Raw genomic sequence first — 17,686 nt, 5'->3', positions numbered from 1 at the left:
TAAACAGACTGCAGTGATTTACAAATCTCAAACCATATTTTATTCATACTAGACTATAAAAATCACATCCGATGTTGAAACTGAGACATTTGAACATTTTATGGAAAATATTAGCTCATATTGAATTTAATGGGAGCATCATATCTAAAAAAAGTCTGGGACAGTGCAAGAAAAGGCTAGGAAAGTAAGTGGTATCAATAAAACAAAGCTGGAGCATTTTACGCAACTATTTTGGTTAACTGGCAACAGTTCAGTAGCATGACTGGGTATAAAAGGAGCCTTTCAGAGAGGCAGGGTCTCTGAAAAGTAAAGATGGGAGGAGGTTCACCAATCTGTGATGAACTGCATCTACAAATTGTCGGACATTTCAGAAAATTGTTCCACAAAGTAAATTGTGAAGACTTTGATTATCCCACCATCTACAGTACATAATATCATCAAAAGATTCAGAGAATAGGAGACATTTCTGTGCACAAGGGACAAGGCTGGATGTTGATATTGAATGCTTGTAATCTTCAGGCCCTCAGTCAACACAAACAGGCATAATTCTGTAATGGAAATCACTGCATGGGCTCAGGAACACTTCCAGAAGTCATAAGCTGTCAACAAAATTGGCTGTGCCATCCACGGTGCAAGTTAAAGATGTATCATGCAAAGACTAAGCCATATGTGAACACAATCTAGAAACATCTCCATCCTCTCCGGATCAAAGCTCCATTAAAAAGTGCCAGAGGCAAAATGGAAAACTGTTCTGTGATCACATGAATTAGAATTTGAAATTCTTTTTTAAACCACAGATGCTGTGTCCTAGCTAAAGAGGAAAGGGACCACCCAGCTTGTTGTCCTGGCGCAGTTCTAAAGCCTACATCTCTGATGGTATGGGGTTGCATTAGTGCTTATGGTGTGGGCAACTTGCACATCTAAAGCAAAATCTGCTCCCATCCAGACAACTTCTCTTTCAGAGAAGGCCTTGACTATATCAGTAGGATAATGCTAAACCACATACCACATCCATCACAACAGCATGGCTTCACAATACAAGAGTTCGGGTGCTGGAATGTTGAGCAGCTGGACCCCTACATCTGACAATAATGGAACAACATTCCTCTCCCAAAACTTCAGCAACTGGTCTTCTCACTTCACAGATGTTAACAGACTGTTAAAAGAAGAGGGGATGCTACACAACGGTAAACACTGTCCTGTCCTTACTTTTTTCAGAATGAGCTAATTGAGCTAAACATCTGATTGATATGTTGTTCCACTATGTTGTTCCACTGTGAATAAAATATGGGTTTATGAGCTTTCAAATCATTGCATTCTGTTTTATTTACATTTTAAACAGCATCCCAACTTTTTTGGAACTGGGGCACCATCTAGCCCCACAATATTTGTCAGAGTTTCTGACCATATTGACCCAATATAAAGCAGAGCAGCATGGACATGCTTACACGTGAAAGGGTGCTGACTGAAAGTGAAGACGAGAAGAACTGTAAGGGATGAATGGTTCAAGGAGACACACTGTACGCCTGACTGATTAACAACAGATGACAACAGAAGCTTTATACTGCCTTCAGCGGGGTCAAATTATAAAGGACCATGCGATTTAAATAATGTGGGGATATCTGATAGGATGGAACAAAATATGAGAGGCACAAGAAACCCAGCAATAGAGGATGAGTGTAGATGTCATTTGTGTCTGAAGGTACGACAAAACGTCCTCCAATAACAAGGCAGAAAGAAGATTCATAACATGACTGTGAGCAGAGATGGGGACCATTAGTGCAGGTGAAGACAGAATTTAACCTTTATGTCTGGATCTGATTGGAACAAAGGCACATTTGGTTATGGTACAATAACATTATTTGTCAAGTATGTTTAATGTTTTTTTAAAGGACAGAGGTAGGCATAGAGGCAACTGTTGCCACAAAGATTTACAGCTCTAAAAAATGTACAGTTGGACCCCTTAGTGGTACATTTTCCCCCAGAAACACAAAACCAAGTAACAAAAGGTCACCAATGGGTAAACAAACAAACAAAAAACCCCAAAGCCTGAACAATGATCAAAATGGGTCATGAATTTCTAAAAGGTGGCCAGGGATAATGAGATCCAACTGCCACCCCACTCAGAAAAGTGTTGGGAGTCACAAAATAAGAGGAGTACGAAATATTTTTGTTACCCACACTCACACAAAGATGCACGGAAACATTTTAAACCCAAAAATAAAGCTAAACCAAACAGTATCGGCTCAGTGCATAAACGTGTACTTGTCCATACCAATACCTGTATTTTAAGCAATATAGGACATATTTCTGATACTGGTATCAGAATCATAACGACTCTAAATAGAAATGTATAATCAAGTCAGAATTGAAAAAGAAATAGGAGAAAGACTGGGATGAAGGAGAGGAGGGTAGATGTTGCAGGAGCATTCAAAGAAAAGTAGGTGAAAAGAGGAAAATTTACAGAGACAAAAAAGAAAGGACATTTTTTTTTGAAAATGAGATTTGGGCACACAGGGCTGAACAGCACACCTAAAATGAAAGGCAAACATGCTACAGGAAACTGTAGATCATGTAATTTTAAGATGCACCAAGAGAAAGGCTTTGACAGTCACCTCACAGACGTCACACAGAGCTAGACATTAGAGACATTTTACAAAAGAGCTCATAGGATAGAGTCGAGGGTTAATTCAGGTTTTTAGAGTGCTTAAAGTTTATCAAACCATTCTCTGAAAGGCAGGTGTGAATAAGGGAGTCTTCAGCCTTGATTTAAAAAATCATCTACCAGCAGATCTGATGTTTTCTGTCAATTATGCACATACTAACAGTATCTTAAGCCCGACTGCATTAACTGAAGTGTTTCAGTCATCATGAGTTATTGATAATTTTCATGATTTAGGTCAGTCTCTCCTGCAGTATCACCGAATGCCTCCAGGTGTCTCTGCACACCAGATCTCTGGGAAGCCTCCCTTCATTGTCTCCTCCTTAGGGTTAAATTTAATTTAGGCTGTTTCGTTCAGCACATGATCATCCTGTGACTTTAGAGCTTGTTTCTTGTCTGTGAGTCCCAGAAGTTTTGTCAGTGTTCGTCCAAAGTGAACCTTCTTGAAGCAGATTGATCACAATGGCTCCAGTTGGATGGTTCTGTGCAGCGATCCTGGCTGTTGGTACCTTTGAGCTGTGTCGTGCAGGACCTCTTCATGCCCAGTGCAAAGTTGAATGGTATGCTTTCATTCTTTTGTTCACACCAAGGTTATAATTGTTTGGAATTTTTCATGAGTTTTCTTTTCTTTTTTTTTTTTTTTAAGTTTTTTAGCTTTAACTACCATTTTAAATATCAGTTTAGTTTTAATTAGTTTTTACTGCTGTGTTTTAGTTTAGTTGTTATTATTTTTAGTGTTAGTTTTTACAGCAATGTGAAATACCTGCCAGGGGTGAGACACAATAGGGCTCTTCACTTTTCACTGTAATTATTCAATTTTATTGTTTGTATACAACTAAAGACCTAAAATTACCGTTGTGTGAAGTTATGTTCAACCATATCAGGTGATTTTATTCTCTCTAGGCTTGGGTGTTCATGTCAGTCACTATGCTAGCAGACTGCTCTATTTTTGTAAATTTTGGGTCACTTCAAGGAAAGTCATCAAATCTGAGGGTAAAATGACATTTAGGATGTTTTTACTGCTGTCAAATGTCAACAAGGGTCAAATATGATCCAAACAAGGGCTGCAGATGGCCTAGTGGTTTACAGCCTGTCCCATGTACATGGGTGGCCCAGGTATGAATCTGGCCTGTGGCCCTTTCCCGTATGTCTCTCCCCACTTTCTAGTCCCTGTTTCTGACTCTATCCACTTTCCTGCTCTATCAAATAAAGACACAAAAAAAAAGAAAATTAAAAATATATGATCCAAACGATATTTATGGGTTAAATACTGCTGAGCTGTAGTGTGAGTCTCCTTAATTTCAGTTTGTCCACTAGATAGCACCATTTCCTGTAAGATATCCACTCCAGTTTTTAGAAAACAGCCTGAGTACTGACATGAACCCTTATTCACTGACCGTGCATCTATGTTTTATCTTTTGTAGGTACTTTGGGATACCATGCAAAGTGGTTTATGAATCCCTCGTCTCTCAGATTAAGAAGTGGAGAACCATGACTGGCTGCACCATGGGGGGACAGAAGTGCCTCTACAAGGTGTGTGTGGGTGTATATTTCACATTAACTTTAGATTGAAAAAAGACTTTTCAGCTCTGAAAGCAGCTGGACGATGCTGGTTTTAATCAAGTGTTGTCAGCTTGTCCATCAATTTGATCCACGCAGAAGACCTCATCATCAGTCATCTGATAAATGTAGGGAGAGATGAGAGGTATAGGGTACCACCACAAAGAGACAAAACCCGGAAGGTGATCCACATCTTACTGGGTTTCTACTTTAACATAACACAAAAAAACAGACTTTTACAGTTGAATTTAAATTAATCTAAACAGTTTTGGTGGTTAGAAAGTCATACATACAGCCTGCATTGCATCATAGTTTGGGACTGGGGGTCCACATGGGGAATAGAATCCGTCCCACAGCCTGCAATGCTGTGAACATGAGGTAATATCCTACACTGAGGTATTACTCACTAGACTTAGAGGACCTGTACTGTGCTAACCCAGGATTGTCCCCTTCACCAGCCACCCTGTTGGCCTGCACTCACATTACTCCAGACTTGAATAGGTCGGAGTGTGGTTACTTCTTGTAAATACATCATTAAACCACTTTGTTTACAAAAAGCCAGGCCAAACGTAATTTGAAGAACAACACAGGGAACATAACTACAACTTTAATGACTCATTTTGGCATTATTTTTAGCCATTTTGGTCAGACACTTCTCTCTATAACTCAGAGGTCATCAAGTACATTTGCACTAGGGCCAGATTTAGTCTTGACAGAAACTCTGTCAAGAACGCTTTCAAATACACAAAGATTTAATTAATATTTTGGTCTATTTGAAATATTTTTGTAGTAGTATTTGTATTTTCTTTCAAAGCGCAGGGCATTTGGAGACATTACCAGTGAGATCCATAGCTATATCTCCCTATTATTTATAATGCAGTAGGCCACAAGGAGACAGGCCTGCCCAGAATTGGCTGCGCCCTTGATAATCCCAGAGAATGGTCCCTCCCCAATTGTGATTGAGTACAAGAATTAAGTCATTTTTGACACTTTTAACCCCTTTTTGGTACTTTGCCCCTTTTTGCCTCTTTTATCCAATTTTTCCAAGATTTTAACCCCTTTTGAACCACTTTTTCTACATATTTTATCCCCTCTGTGGCACTCTTTGCCACTTTTCTTCTATATTTGCCACTTTTTAACCCCTTGTATTTACATTCTCTCTATGATTTTTGCTACTTCAAAACCAATTTTTGCCATTTTTGTTACTTTTTGCCTCGCTAACCAATTATTTTTATTTTTTTTTTGTCATTTTGTGACTCATTGAAAACCACTTTTCCTGCATGTTTTATCCTCTTTGTGCCACTCTTATAATTTTGCCACTTTTTCTTCTATTTTTGCCACTTTTTAACCCCTTTTCATTACTTTTTTGCACCATTTTTTTTCATTTGCAACCAATTTTTGATACTTTTTGCCCCCTTTTTCCTCTTTCACCAATTTTGCCACATTTCAACCTCTTTTCACAATTTTTTCTGCCAATTTTTGTCCCTTTGTGCCATTCCACATCACCCATTTTTGCTACCCTCTAACCCCTTTTCACCACTTTATCTGGTCATTTTTGCAGCACTTCTGCCAACCTTAACCCTTTTTTAAAATATCTACTAATTTTGAAAGTAAATTTCTGTAAAAACAGATCAAATGTTAAGTCATTCTAAAACTATTTCAATATTAAATGTTTGTGGGATTGATTTAACAGCTGCAGACATTAAAAGCCAAAAACCAAATACTCTTAAAACCAAAACATCATCCTTTCCTCCATCTATGAATTTAATGTTTTTCTGGGGCCAGTCAGGAGGCTTTGGGGGCCTGATATGGTCCCCGGGCCGCCAGTTGATGATCAATGCTGTAACTCCAACATTGTTCAAAATAATCTCAAAGAGGAACGGCTGGATCAGTTACAGTAAATCCTGAAATAAAAGCTAGTAGTTAATTTGCAGCCAGGCCCTGTATTAAGGCCAGGGTCTTGGTCTGCCCCCTTTTTATTGGCTGGGACATTATCAAGGTTTAACATGATAATTCCCATTCATTTTCACTTAAAACAGCACAGCTTATAGCAGGCAGCTTGTGATTGAATCACTGTGTTAGATAAACTTCCAGGCTCTTTTAGTTTTGATGTTAATCCCCATATGTGCCCTAACTTATAATGATGACAGGATGGGTTTTAATAATGATATTGATATTAATGATCATACCTGTAACTGGGTGGTATGGGTAGATGTACTGCAAACTTGTGCCAACAGGTGTATAGGATAGGATGTGTAGGGTGTTATTCAAATTTTATTTAAAAGAGAGAGAGTCGCCTGTTTATCACCTTTTACTTAGATACCAGTTATTCTAATTAGGGAAAGGTATGGTTAGTAAACTCAATGAATACATTTGGATTCAGTCTCCTATTTGGTCTGCAGGACACAGTATCTGTGTTTTCCAAAAATAATGTCAAATTCTGATTCATCTGACCACAGAACAGTTTTCCATTCTGCCTCAGTCCATTTTAAATGCGCAGAGAAGACAGCTGTGTTTCTGGATCTTGTTCACACATGGCTTCTTCTTTGCATGATCCAGCTTTAACTTGCATTTATGGATGGCACAGCTGACTGTGTGGACCTGGGCTGTCAAACTCAATCATAGCAGGGGCCAGATTCTGGATTCAGGCCTAACCTGAGGGCCTAACAAGGTCACCTTTTTAACCATTAAACTGTCAACCTTGCTTTACCCTTAATAAAATATGAAAAAAAAAAATTAAATAAACTTAGCATTGATGATAAACAATTTTGACAATTTAAAAGTTAAAAGATAAGTTTAAAGGCTGACAATCTGAGACAAGTAAATTTATTAGTTCAAAAAGTCAAAACATAAAAAAAATGAAATTGAAAAATAATGTTTTTTTTTTGAATGGCAATATATTAGAAAGAAAGTCAAAATCATCAGTTTAAAAGGTCAAAATATGAAATTAAATCTGTAATCATGAAATTAAAAGTCAAAATATGGTTCCAAATTTTAAAATTGTGAGTCTAAGAGGTCAAACTATGGGATTATGAAGTCAAAGGTTGGAGTTGAAAATATGAGGTAAAATACAAAGTAATTGGTTAAAATGATCAAAATATGACTTAAAAATTAGAATCTTAAAGCTCAAACTATTACATGAGAAGTCAAAATTATGAGTTTAAATGCTCAAAGTATGAAATTAAAAGTCAGAATCCTAAGTTTTAGTCCTAATTGTGAGATGCTGAATTGAAAATGTGAAATTAGAACAGAAATTTATTTCTTTTCCCACATTCCTGACTTCTTATCTAAATATTTTTACTCCTTACTTTGTTAAATTTTTTGACTTAACAAGGATATCTTAAATCATCAACGATAAGTTCACATTTTTATACTTGAGGAAATCTGCAGACCTCATACTGATGGTCCAGTTATAACAGAAATATGAGATCATTTTGTGGGCTGGATTTAACTGTTCCACAGGCCGGATTTGGCCCCCGGGCCTTGAGTTTGACACCTGTGGTGTAGACAGACAATGATTTCAGGAGGTATTCCTGAGCCCATGCAGTGATTTCCAGTTCAGAATCATGCCTGTTTTTAATGCAGTGCTGCCTGAGAGTCTGAAGCTGTAGAGATCTGTAGGATTCTCTGAATCTTATGATGATATTATTTACTATAGATCAGTGGTTCTCAACTGGTCTAGCCTTGGGACCAACCACAAGCCCTATAATAAGAAGTTGTGGCAAAAATCTGATATATTTGTCAATCAATAAAATGTATATAATAAAAGATGGTGCTGTTATGACCATAGAGAGAGAAACGTGACAAAGTATGGAGACTAAATAAAATATTCTGGGTGAAGATTGATGAAAGTTTTCGGTGAAAGTCCTGACGTCCCTTGTTTCTTGTGAAATTTTCTTAGATTAAGTGGAAAAAGTCCCAGAGAGGAGTGCCAAAAGTCTGTGGGGAACTGTCAAAAGAAAACTGCAAAAAATCCAGGAAAAGTCCTTCACCTTTTCAGGAAAATGACCTTCACCCTTTGAGGTCCACTGGCTATTTTGCCATCTTGTTAATGTTATTTTGACAAATAAACCGATCAGAAAATGTATACCATGCACATGTTTGGTATAATCTTTTGCAGCACTACCTCAACTTTACAAAATGAAAACTATAATTTTTTTTTAAAGTTTATTTAACTGTATTAGATATAGAGCCTCCACAAAACACAACACCTCACAAAATTGATTTTTAAAAATTCGTTATTTAAAACAATTTATTGTCATTTTTATAAAGAAATTATAATATGCTGAAATTATGAAAAAATACCAATGCCAGTCCTGTACAGCACGGTCCACTGTCCCCTATGTGTAAAATTGATTTTTATATCAAATTAAAATGATCATATTTCTTGTTTTACTTGGCCTATTGACATCAAACAAAAACTGAAAGAAAGCTTAAAGATCGTGCTTTCCACATGAAGTGATTGCGATGCAAAATTTGGCTTTCTTTTCATGCTGTCATGTGACAAAAGTAGCACATGATGAAATCAGTGTGATTATGGACCCCTAAGAGTTAAGTTAACTTAAAAGTTAGCACAAATCTTGACGCTGAAAGTTATTCAGTTTTCAGAGAGAAATTCTACAAAGCAATTTTCATTTCCTTTCCAAAAAACTTAAATCCAAGAAGCAGGTGGAGAACCACTGCTGAAAGATGGTGTGATTTTCAAAGTCTATGCAATTTTACAATTAAAGTAACATTTTTCTAAAATTGCTCTGAAATTTTTAGACATTTCTGCTCATCTTTAATTCTGAGAGAATCCTTTTATACCCTGCCATGTTACTGACCTGTTGTCAGTTAACTGAATAAGTTGCAAAAAGCTCATACAGCTGTTTCATTGGAACCACCTACTTTTGTTGCACCATCCCAACTTTTTTGACATGTGTTGCTTAAATCAAAATGAGCTCATATTTTTCATGTAATGTTAAGTTGCTCAGGTTCAACATTGGATACGTTGTTTATGTTCTACTATGAATAAAATATGGGTTTATGAGATCATTGCAAATCATTGTATTCTGTTCTATTTACATTTTGGATGGTGTCCCAACTTTTTTGGTATGGGGGTTGTATTATTGCATCTGTGCATGTTTTGTCACATGCAAATACACAAAAATTCAAAATTCAAGTCAAAATCAAATGGCGTAAAGCAAACAAGCCTGATTTATCCAACTTTTGGGCCATATTCTTCTTTTGAGTGTCTCTAGCTACACACATGATCACGATGAACAGTTGTATGTACTGTAGTTTAATCTAAAGATGTTTGATTGCGGCCTTCAGTGTTGGAGCCGTAAAGTTAAAGTTGGCTGCTGCAGTTGTTCCTGCAGTCTTCAACACTGATTTATATCTGAAATCTCTCCTCCTTGTTTTGAGCTTGGAAATGTGAAAAATTCAACAACTCCTCTTAATGTTTGGAGGATCAGCTGTCAGATTTACAGATTCTGTAATCACATCACTTTTAAACATGCCACATTAATGAGTAATACAGAATATGCATCATACTTAGTCTTTTATTTTGTTCATTTCATGTTTTTATTGTTAAAACACAATGATAAATTCATCTGAGTCAAACACATCTTCGATGGCGCCCCCCTTATGACCCACCACCTTTAGCGGGAGTACAGGTGGAGGTGATGGATCTGTCTCTGAGGCTTGATCCCTGATAGGAAACCAACTCTCTTTCCAGGAATCTCTGTGTTTGTCCTCGTTCCAAGTCTGCTCTAAATGTGAGGACTCTGTCTCCTCCTGGAACCGTGGCTGCTTCCAAGGACTTTCTTGGTCTTCCTGAAGCCTTTTTCTTTTTCGGCATCCTGGCTTTGGTGGGTCCTGAATCCTCCTCAGATTGCAGTAATCCAGCTCTTCCTCTGATGGACTTGGAGGTAAGGGAATCCCCCGAGACCTCCAGCAGAAGTACTGTGATGTAACAGCAAACATCTGGTGTTCGAGAGAGGGATGTTCAAAGACTTTCAGGTCAGGGAACATGTTCTCCCTGGCAAACTGAATGTCCTCCTTGATTTTGCTTGGCAGAGGGATCTCTGCCAACACATACAGAGGCATCAGACAGGAGGTGTCTTCCTCCAATGCTGGGAATATGCAGGCAGTTGAGTGGATCCTGCACTTTTTGGCAAACAAATCAGCCAGCTCTTCAACTATAAAATCATAGTCCTCAGGTAGAGGAGTCTCGAGAGACCTCAAGAGATAAAATTTGTTGAGGTTGTTGGCCAGTATTGTTGCCACAGGTTGACGTTCATCAGGTCTCTGTGGCTGCTCCTCCTCACGGGGTGGAGATGGGGTGTTTGGAGGCCAGGCGACGTCCCGGGGAGGGTCTTGATCCTGCTTTTCTATATTTGCATCCTCTGGCAGTGGCACCTCCTCCGCTTCAAAAAACGTGATGAAGTAATACTTCTCTGGTTCTGCAGTCATTTCGTTTGGAGAGGTTGGCCTCTTGGATTTGTCCTGGAGAACCATGGTGGAAATTATTGCAGTTCAGTAATCCAAGAGTCTGGAGGTTTCTGACCATCGACGATCCTGAGTGTCACAGGTGAAATGAATTCCAGTAAATCTGAGCGTACACTACAAATATCACAGCCTGTGATAAGCGGTGGCATCAGAGACAACATTCTGGAACACATCCTGATGATGGAATGTTCCGAAGTTCTTTCATCATTCAAAATCGTCCTTTAAGGGTATTTCCGGTGAAGGTGGTGGGTCATAAGGAGGACGCAATCGAAGACGTGTTTGACACGGATGAAGTTATCATTGTGTTTTAACAATAAAAACATGAAACAAACCAAATAAAAGACAAAGTATGATGTATATTCTGTACTACTCATGAACTTTTTGAAAATGTCCAAAAACAAAATGCATGTCTCAGAAAGTCCATCCTGTTTCTGTTTGATAAGAACCATGTGTATATGAGATCTGCAAATCCTTGCACTCTGTTTTTATCGTAGCGTGGCCATAATGTGCAAAAAAGTCAGGATGCCAGAAAATACAGTAAAAGAATCTGAGACATATTTGGGGGGAAAAGAAGGAAAAGAGATTGTGAAAAGAGATTTAAAAAATAAGTGAAAAGAGGTAAAATTGGGTTGAAAGTTCAAAAAAATGGCACAAATGGTTTAGAAGTGATAATAAAGGGCAAAAAGTGGCAGAAGATAGTGAAAAGTTGGAAAATGGAAGTTGTAAAAGGAGCGAAAAGTGGGGGGAAAGTCAGTGAAGTTGAAATGGGTCAGGGTGGCAAAAAGGAGAGGTAAAAATGGGCAAATAGTGGCAAAAAATATTCATAATTGGATGATTAGTGGCAAAAATAGGTTGGAAATTGTAAAAAGGGGCAAAAATGGGCATACAGTGGCATAAAATGGGCAAGAGGTGGCAATAATGGGCGAAAAATGGCACAGCAGGTGGCTAAAAACAGATGAAATGTGGCAAGTTTTTCACCCACTAATGCAAAGTTACTGCATTAGTGGGTGAAAAGTACCAAAAAATGGCAAAATAGGTGAAGAAACTGCTTATATGGGCATAAAGTGTCAAAATAACAGCAATTGCAAAAAGTTGCTTTAAAAATTGGCAAATACTGGAGAAAACTCAAAGAAGAAGTGGCAAAGAATTGATAAAAATCCGCAAAATGTGTGTGTGTGTGGGGGGGGGGGGCTGTTGCATAAGTGAGCAAAAAGTGGCAAAAAGTAAGATAAATGGCCAAAACATGGGAATAAAAAGGTCAATTAAAATGTGTGAAAAAGGTGCAAAAAGATGTTGCACTAGTGGGTTAAAAGAAGCAAAAAATAAAAGCGTCAAAAAAATTCAAAAACTGGCAGAAACAGGAGAAAAAAGGGTGGGGTGTTATCTAGAGGGAGTAAGGAGGCTGAAAGAAGTGGTAAGGATGGGCAAATAGGGTTAAAAAATGCAAGAATGTTCAAAAAGTGACAAAAAAAAGGCAAGAAAGGGGGGATGAAAATATAGGCAAGAAAAGTGGCATAAGTGAGCAAAAACTGCAACAAAGGACATAAAACAGCCAAAAAAAAAAAAGGTGAAAATCAGCAACATGTGGCAAAATGGCTAAAAGTTGGGAAAGAATGTGCAAAAAATACAAAAATGCAAAAAATGTGGGGCTGGGTGGGTTGCAAAAAATGTTGTAGAAGTGGGCGAAGCGGCAAAAAAGGGCAAAGAGTGGTTTAAAAAAAGTGGTGAAAAATGTCAAAAATGGGCAAAGAAGTGGCAAAAAGAAGCTGCAGTAATGGATGGAAAAACTGCTAAAACAGGTTAAAAAGTAGCATGAATAAATTATACGAACATCAGAACTCAATAATATCTTGACACACTTTTCAGCTCCATAATGAGGGAGCTGTTAGCCTAATGCTATGATCCAACACACATGCAATGACACCATCAATAAATCACAGTATGGGAGACTGTTGTATGGAGGACTGAGAGTGCGAAAATGAAATATATAATTCATTGATTAATTAAATGTGCCATTAATTAAATAAATGTGCTATTAATTAATTAAATGTGTCATAAATTAATTAATGGCACATTTAATTAATTAAATGTGCCATATATTAATTAAATGTGCCATGAATTAATTAAATGTGTAATTTATGAAATAATTAAATATGTCATGAATTAATTAAATGTGTAATTTATGAATTAATTAAATGTGTCATGAATTAATTAAATGTGTAATTTATGAATTAATTATATGTGTCATGAATTAATTAAATGTGTCATGAATTAATTAAATGTGCCATGAATTAATTAAATGTGTAATTTATGAAATAATTAAATGTGTCATGAATTAATTAAATGTATAAATCATGAATTAATTAAATGTGTCATGAATTAATTAAATGTGTAATTTATGAATTAATTAAATGTGTCATGAATTAATTAAATGTGTTATTTATGAATTAATTAAATGTGTCATGAATAAATTAAATGTGTAATGAATTAATTAAATGTGTAATTTATGAATTAATTAAATGTGTAATTTATGAATTAATTAAATGTGTCATGAATTAATTAAATGTGGATTACACATTTAATCAATTCATGACACATTTAATTAATTTATTGTTCCTGCTCCAGCCCAGCAGTGCATCATGGATTTATTTTATCTGTCATCCTCTCCCATCAAACTCAGTGGCTGGGACTAACGTTGATTAGTCACAAACCATTGGTTTGGTCTGCAGGATTGCCACATGGGGGCATTTCCCACCAAACAAACTAACACACAAACATGGCAGCTATCACTGAGGACCTGCATGAGCTCTCCCGTGAGTTAATAACAGATATTTTAGTCCTGTTAGAGAATGTTGACACTGGAATTTCAGACCCTGAGCATGTGGCTAGCAAAGCAGAGAGATTTACTGAAGTTCTTGGAGTTATTTCCGCTCTGCCTGACCAAGATACTGACCAAAGAGTGTTCACAAACTTAGATTGCTGCCATGTTTGTCTGTGTGTGTGTGTGTGTGTGTTTTTGTTAGGTGGGGAATGTGTCATGAATTGATTAAATGTGTAATTCAAATTTAATCAATTCATGACACATTTAATTAATTCATAAATTACACATTTAATTAATTCATAAATTACACATTTAATTAATTCATAAATTACACATTTAATTAATTCATGACACATTTAATTAATTCATAAATTACACATTTAATTAATTCATGACAAATTTAATTAATTCATAAATTACACATATAATTAATTCATGACACATTTAATTAATTCATGACACATTTAATTAATTCATATATTACACATCTAATTAATTCATGGCACATTTAATTAATTCATGATTTATACATTTAATTAATTCATGGCACATTTAATTAATTCATGACACATTTAATTAAATCATGGTATATTTAATTAATTAATGGCACATTTAATTAATTAATTAATTAATTATATATTTCATTTTGGCACTCTCAGTCCTCCATAGTGTTGACTGGGTTTTATAGGTTCAGTTCTGTCGGCAGGCCTGGGTCTGCACACTGCTCACCTGTGCTTGTGTGCATGCATGAGCAGCTCCCCTGTCCGTGCATGGCAAGGGCAGGGGAGTGTACTGTGCTTGAACACAGTACGGAGCACTCACACTAGTCAAACAGGCTGGACTTTGGGGTCAAATGTAATCAGGTCCAAAATCTGGCTTAAAATTGTCCCATTTGTTGCTGACCGTAGACATGAACTCCCAACCCTGGTTTTTCAGCTGATCACAGATTTGTTGTTTTTTTCCTCCTGCTAACATTTTACTTTGGCTAGAAATTATACTTTAATACCTTATAAAGGCTTAGTTGTCTTAATTTGAGAGTCTATGGAAGAAGATTTAGACCTGAGGCCTGCTTCATCCTCCTATCTCTAATCTCAGTGGTCCTGGTAAATTCAAGTTTAATCCTCTAAACTCCAACCTGTAAATGAGCTCATGTCATTCATTTTTCTCTCTCTGCAGCTGAAGTCTGCCTCCGTCCATTTCATAGCAGCCAAACACACCACTCCCTTCAAGAGATATGTGGATGACATCAATTTCCGGCTGGTCTCCTATCACTTCTTCAGTAGCTGTCACGTTTCAGTAGGTTTTCACACTCCTCTAATTTATTATCTCACAGATGTTGAAAACTGTACGGGCTACAGTGAATCCTCTCACGATGAATCTCCTCTCTCCTCTTTTCTCCCACCTGTTCTGCTTCCTTTATGTGTCTATTTCTGTCAATATCTGCTTATTTCTTGTAAAGTCATGTCCTAGGCGGTTCTGTTTTTATTCATGTGCCGTCTCTTTCTGTGCAGAACTCTTTTTTAAAATGATAAAATGTGATTTTCAATCCATAGGCCATGTCCATCTCAGAGACCTGGTATGCAGTCAGAGACCATGGCACAAACTACTGCAACCTCTACAACCTGATGGATGGTAGGCCTAGATAATTATCCTGAATGCTGAGGGAATGGATGGGAATGGGGATGTCAGATAGTCTTGTTGAAATAGACTACACTGCAGTTTACTGTGAGACTGACATCATTACAGTCTTTAAAGCTATGCAGCCTGATAAGTCCTCTAATAACGCATCTATTCTCTAAGCTGTAGGTGCTAATCTTGCAACACTTTCAAAGTGACCCAGGTTCATTTGAACTGTCTCTTTTGTGTGCTCCATTAGTCATGTGTCTGCTTTACCCTTCAAAATAAAAGTACTAGAATGCAATGTCTACAGAAATACATCTAAGTATTGCACTATACTCGTCTATACAGCCCCAGTTGCTGTGATCAACACTGGAACCACAACCGCCTTCACTCCCCACATATTCTCTAGCTGTTCTTTCTAGCCCTTGGTATTTCTCCAGCTTTTCATGTTTGTTTAGTAGAGTCACCTAGGCTGCAATCACAGCACTGAGTCTGTGTGGATAGGTCTCAGTCAAGGTTGCACTTCTGGACACTGAAGTTTTACTCCTTCTTTGCAAATCTGCCCAAGCTCTGTCAGGCTGCACAGGGATCAGGTCTGAACATCCCTGTTCAAGACCAGACACAAATCCTCTATTTCAGGGGTGTCAAATTCAAGGCCCGAGGGCCAAATCCGGCCCGTGGTACAGTTATACCCGGCCCACCAGATCATATCATATTTTTATTTAAACTGGCCCACCGGTATGAGGTCTGCAGATATCCTTCAGTTTAAAAAATGTAAACTTAACCCTGATGATTTAAAATATCCTTAAGTGAGAGTATGAGAAAAATGAGAATATGTAAAAAGTTAAAACAATTAGATACAAAGTCTGTTTTCATTTTATATTCTTAATTTTGCATCTCACAGTTATGACACAAAGTGTTGGTTTTGACTTTTTAATTCATATTTTGACCATTTAGATCATCAATTTTACATTTTTAAGTAACATTTTGATGTTTTAAACTGACAATTTTGATTTTTTTCTCATGTTTTGACCCTTTAGCTCCTTACTTTGACTTTTATTTCGTACTTTGACCTTTTGTGTTCTCAATTTTAAATGTTAAGTAATATTTTGACCTTTTAAACTCAAAATGTAGATTTTTTTCTCAAGCTTTGGCTCGGCCACTCCAGGACATTCCCCTTGTAGTCTTAAACCATTTCTGTGTAGCTTTCCCTGTATGCCTCAGGTTATCGTCTTGCTGGTGAATAAATCTTCTTAGAAGCCATAGTTCTCTTCCAGACTGGATCAGATTGTCCTCCAGGATTTTTCTATAATTTGCCACATTTATTTTACCCTCTATTTTTACAAGGCTTTTAGGGCCGACTGAGAAGCATTCCCACAGAATGATGCTGCCACCACAGTGCTTCACAGTGGTGATGTGCAGTGTTCACAAAACATAGCGACATGTCTGATGACTGAAAAAGCACCATTTTGGTCTCATCAGACCAAAGAACTTCCTTCCACATGACCATGGAGTCTCCCACATGCCTTTCGGCAAACTCAAGTTGAGTTTTCTTCGACAGTGTCTTTCTCTTTGCCACTCTTCCATAAAACTTTGACTGGTGAAGAACCTGGCCAACAGTTGTTGTCTGCAGAGTCTCTCCCATCTCAACTCCTTCAGAGTAGTCATAGGTGTCTTGGTGGCCTCTCTCACTAGTCTCCTTCTTGCATGCTCACTCAGTTTTGAAGGACAGTCTGATCTAGACAGATTTACACACGCACCAAATCCCTTCCATTTCTTGATGATTGATTTAGCTGAACTCTTGGGGACTTTTAGCCCCTTGGAAAATTTTGTATTCATCCCCTGCCTTAAACTTTTCAAAAACCTTTTCCTTGAGTTGCTTGGTGTTCTTTTGTCTTTATGGTGTAATGGTAGCCGGGAATACTGCTTAACCAGTGACTGGACCTTCCAGACACAGGTGCCTTTATACTACAATCACCTGAGACACATTCACATTCAGTCACTTTAATGGCACATTTATCCATTAAAAGAAACAAAACACTGTCTCAAAATGTTGGAACTTTCCAGATGTGTGAGTGTGTGCATGGGAAGGTGGGGGTTCTACCTCATAAACTGTGATTTATCTTTTGATAAATTAAATTTAATGTTTCTTTTGTCATTTTTTTTCAACAGGAAGTGGTCTAACTGAAGCCAGAGGTTACAGAGAGGTCACCAGTGACTTCCTGTGTACTGAGCGCTCCTCTGCTAACTGCACTATCTACTGACCTGTTGAAAGGATGAATAGTCAAGCAGATCAAAATAATCACCATAAACAGTATTCACCTACAATATTTTGAGTTTATATACAGAAAAATCAAATGTTTTGATTGTCTTTTTTTTGGCATATAGTCATCTGCTTGTGTTTTTGTTTTAAGTAACAAAATAAAAAATCTGAACAACTACTGGTCATGTTTTTGCACATGGGTCTTTCAGTGTTATTTAGAGCACTGGTTCTCAACTGGTTGAGTCACAGGACCCACCATCAACTCCTC

The 17,686-nt window shown here is 37.3% G+C and overlaps 1 protein-coding gene across 1 annotated transcript; it reads left to right on the top strand.

The window, feature by feature from the left end:
• The first annotated feature begins 3,124 nt into the window (after nucleotides 1-3,124).
• Nucleotides 3,125-17,449, top strand: LOC121527681. Its single transcript, XM_041814705.1, has 6 exons — nucleotides 3,125-3,222; nucleotides 4,087-4,195; nucleotides 9,970-10,134; nucleotides 14,712-14,831; nucleotides 15,089-15,167; nucleotides 17,328-17,449. Exons 1-6 carry the CDS (start codon nucleotides 3,125-3,127, stop codon nucleotides 17,417-17,419), a joined length of 663 nt encoding a protein of 220 aa, XP_041670639.1. The 3' UTR covers nucleotides 17,420-17,449.
• Nucleotides 17,450-17,686: the final 237 nt, after the last annotated feature.

Source organism: Cheilinus undulatus, linkage group 19, assembly GCF_018320785.1.
Source record: "Cheilinus undulatus linkage group 19, ASM1832078v1, whole genome shotgun sequence".
Taxonomy (NCBI): domain Eukaryota; kingdom Metazoa; phylum Chordata; class Actinopteri; order Labriformes; family Labridae; genus Cheilinus; species Cheilinus undulatus.
Note: the sequence above shows the minus strand (reverse complement) of the source record. Positions and strands in the feature narration are given on the sequence as shown.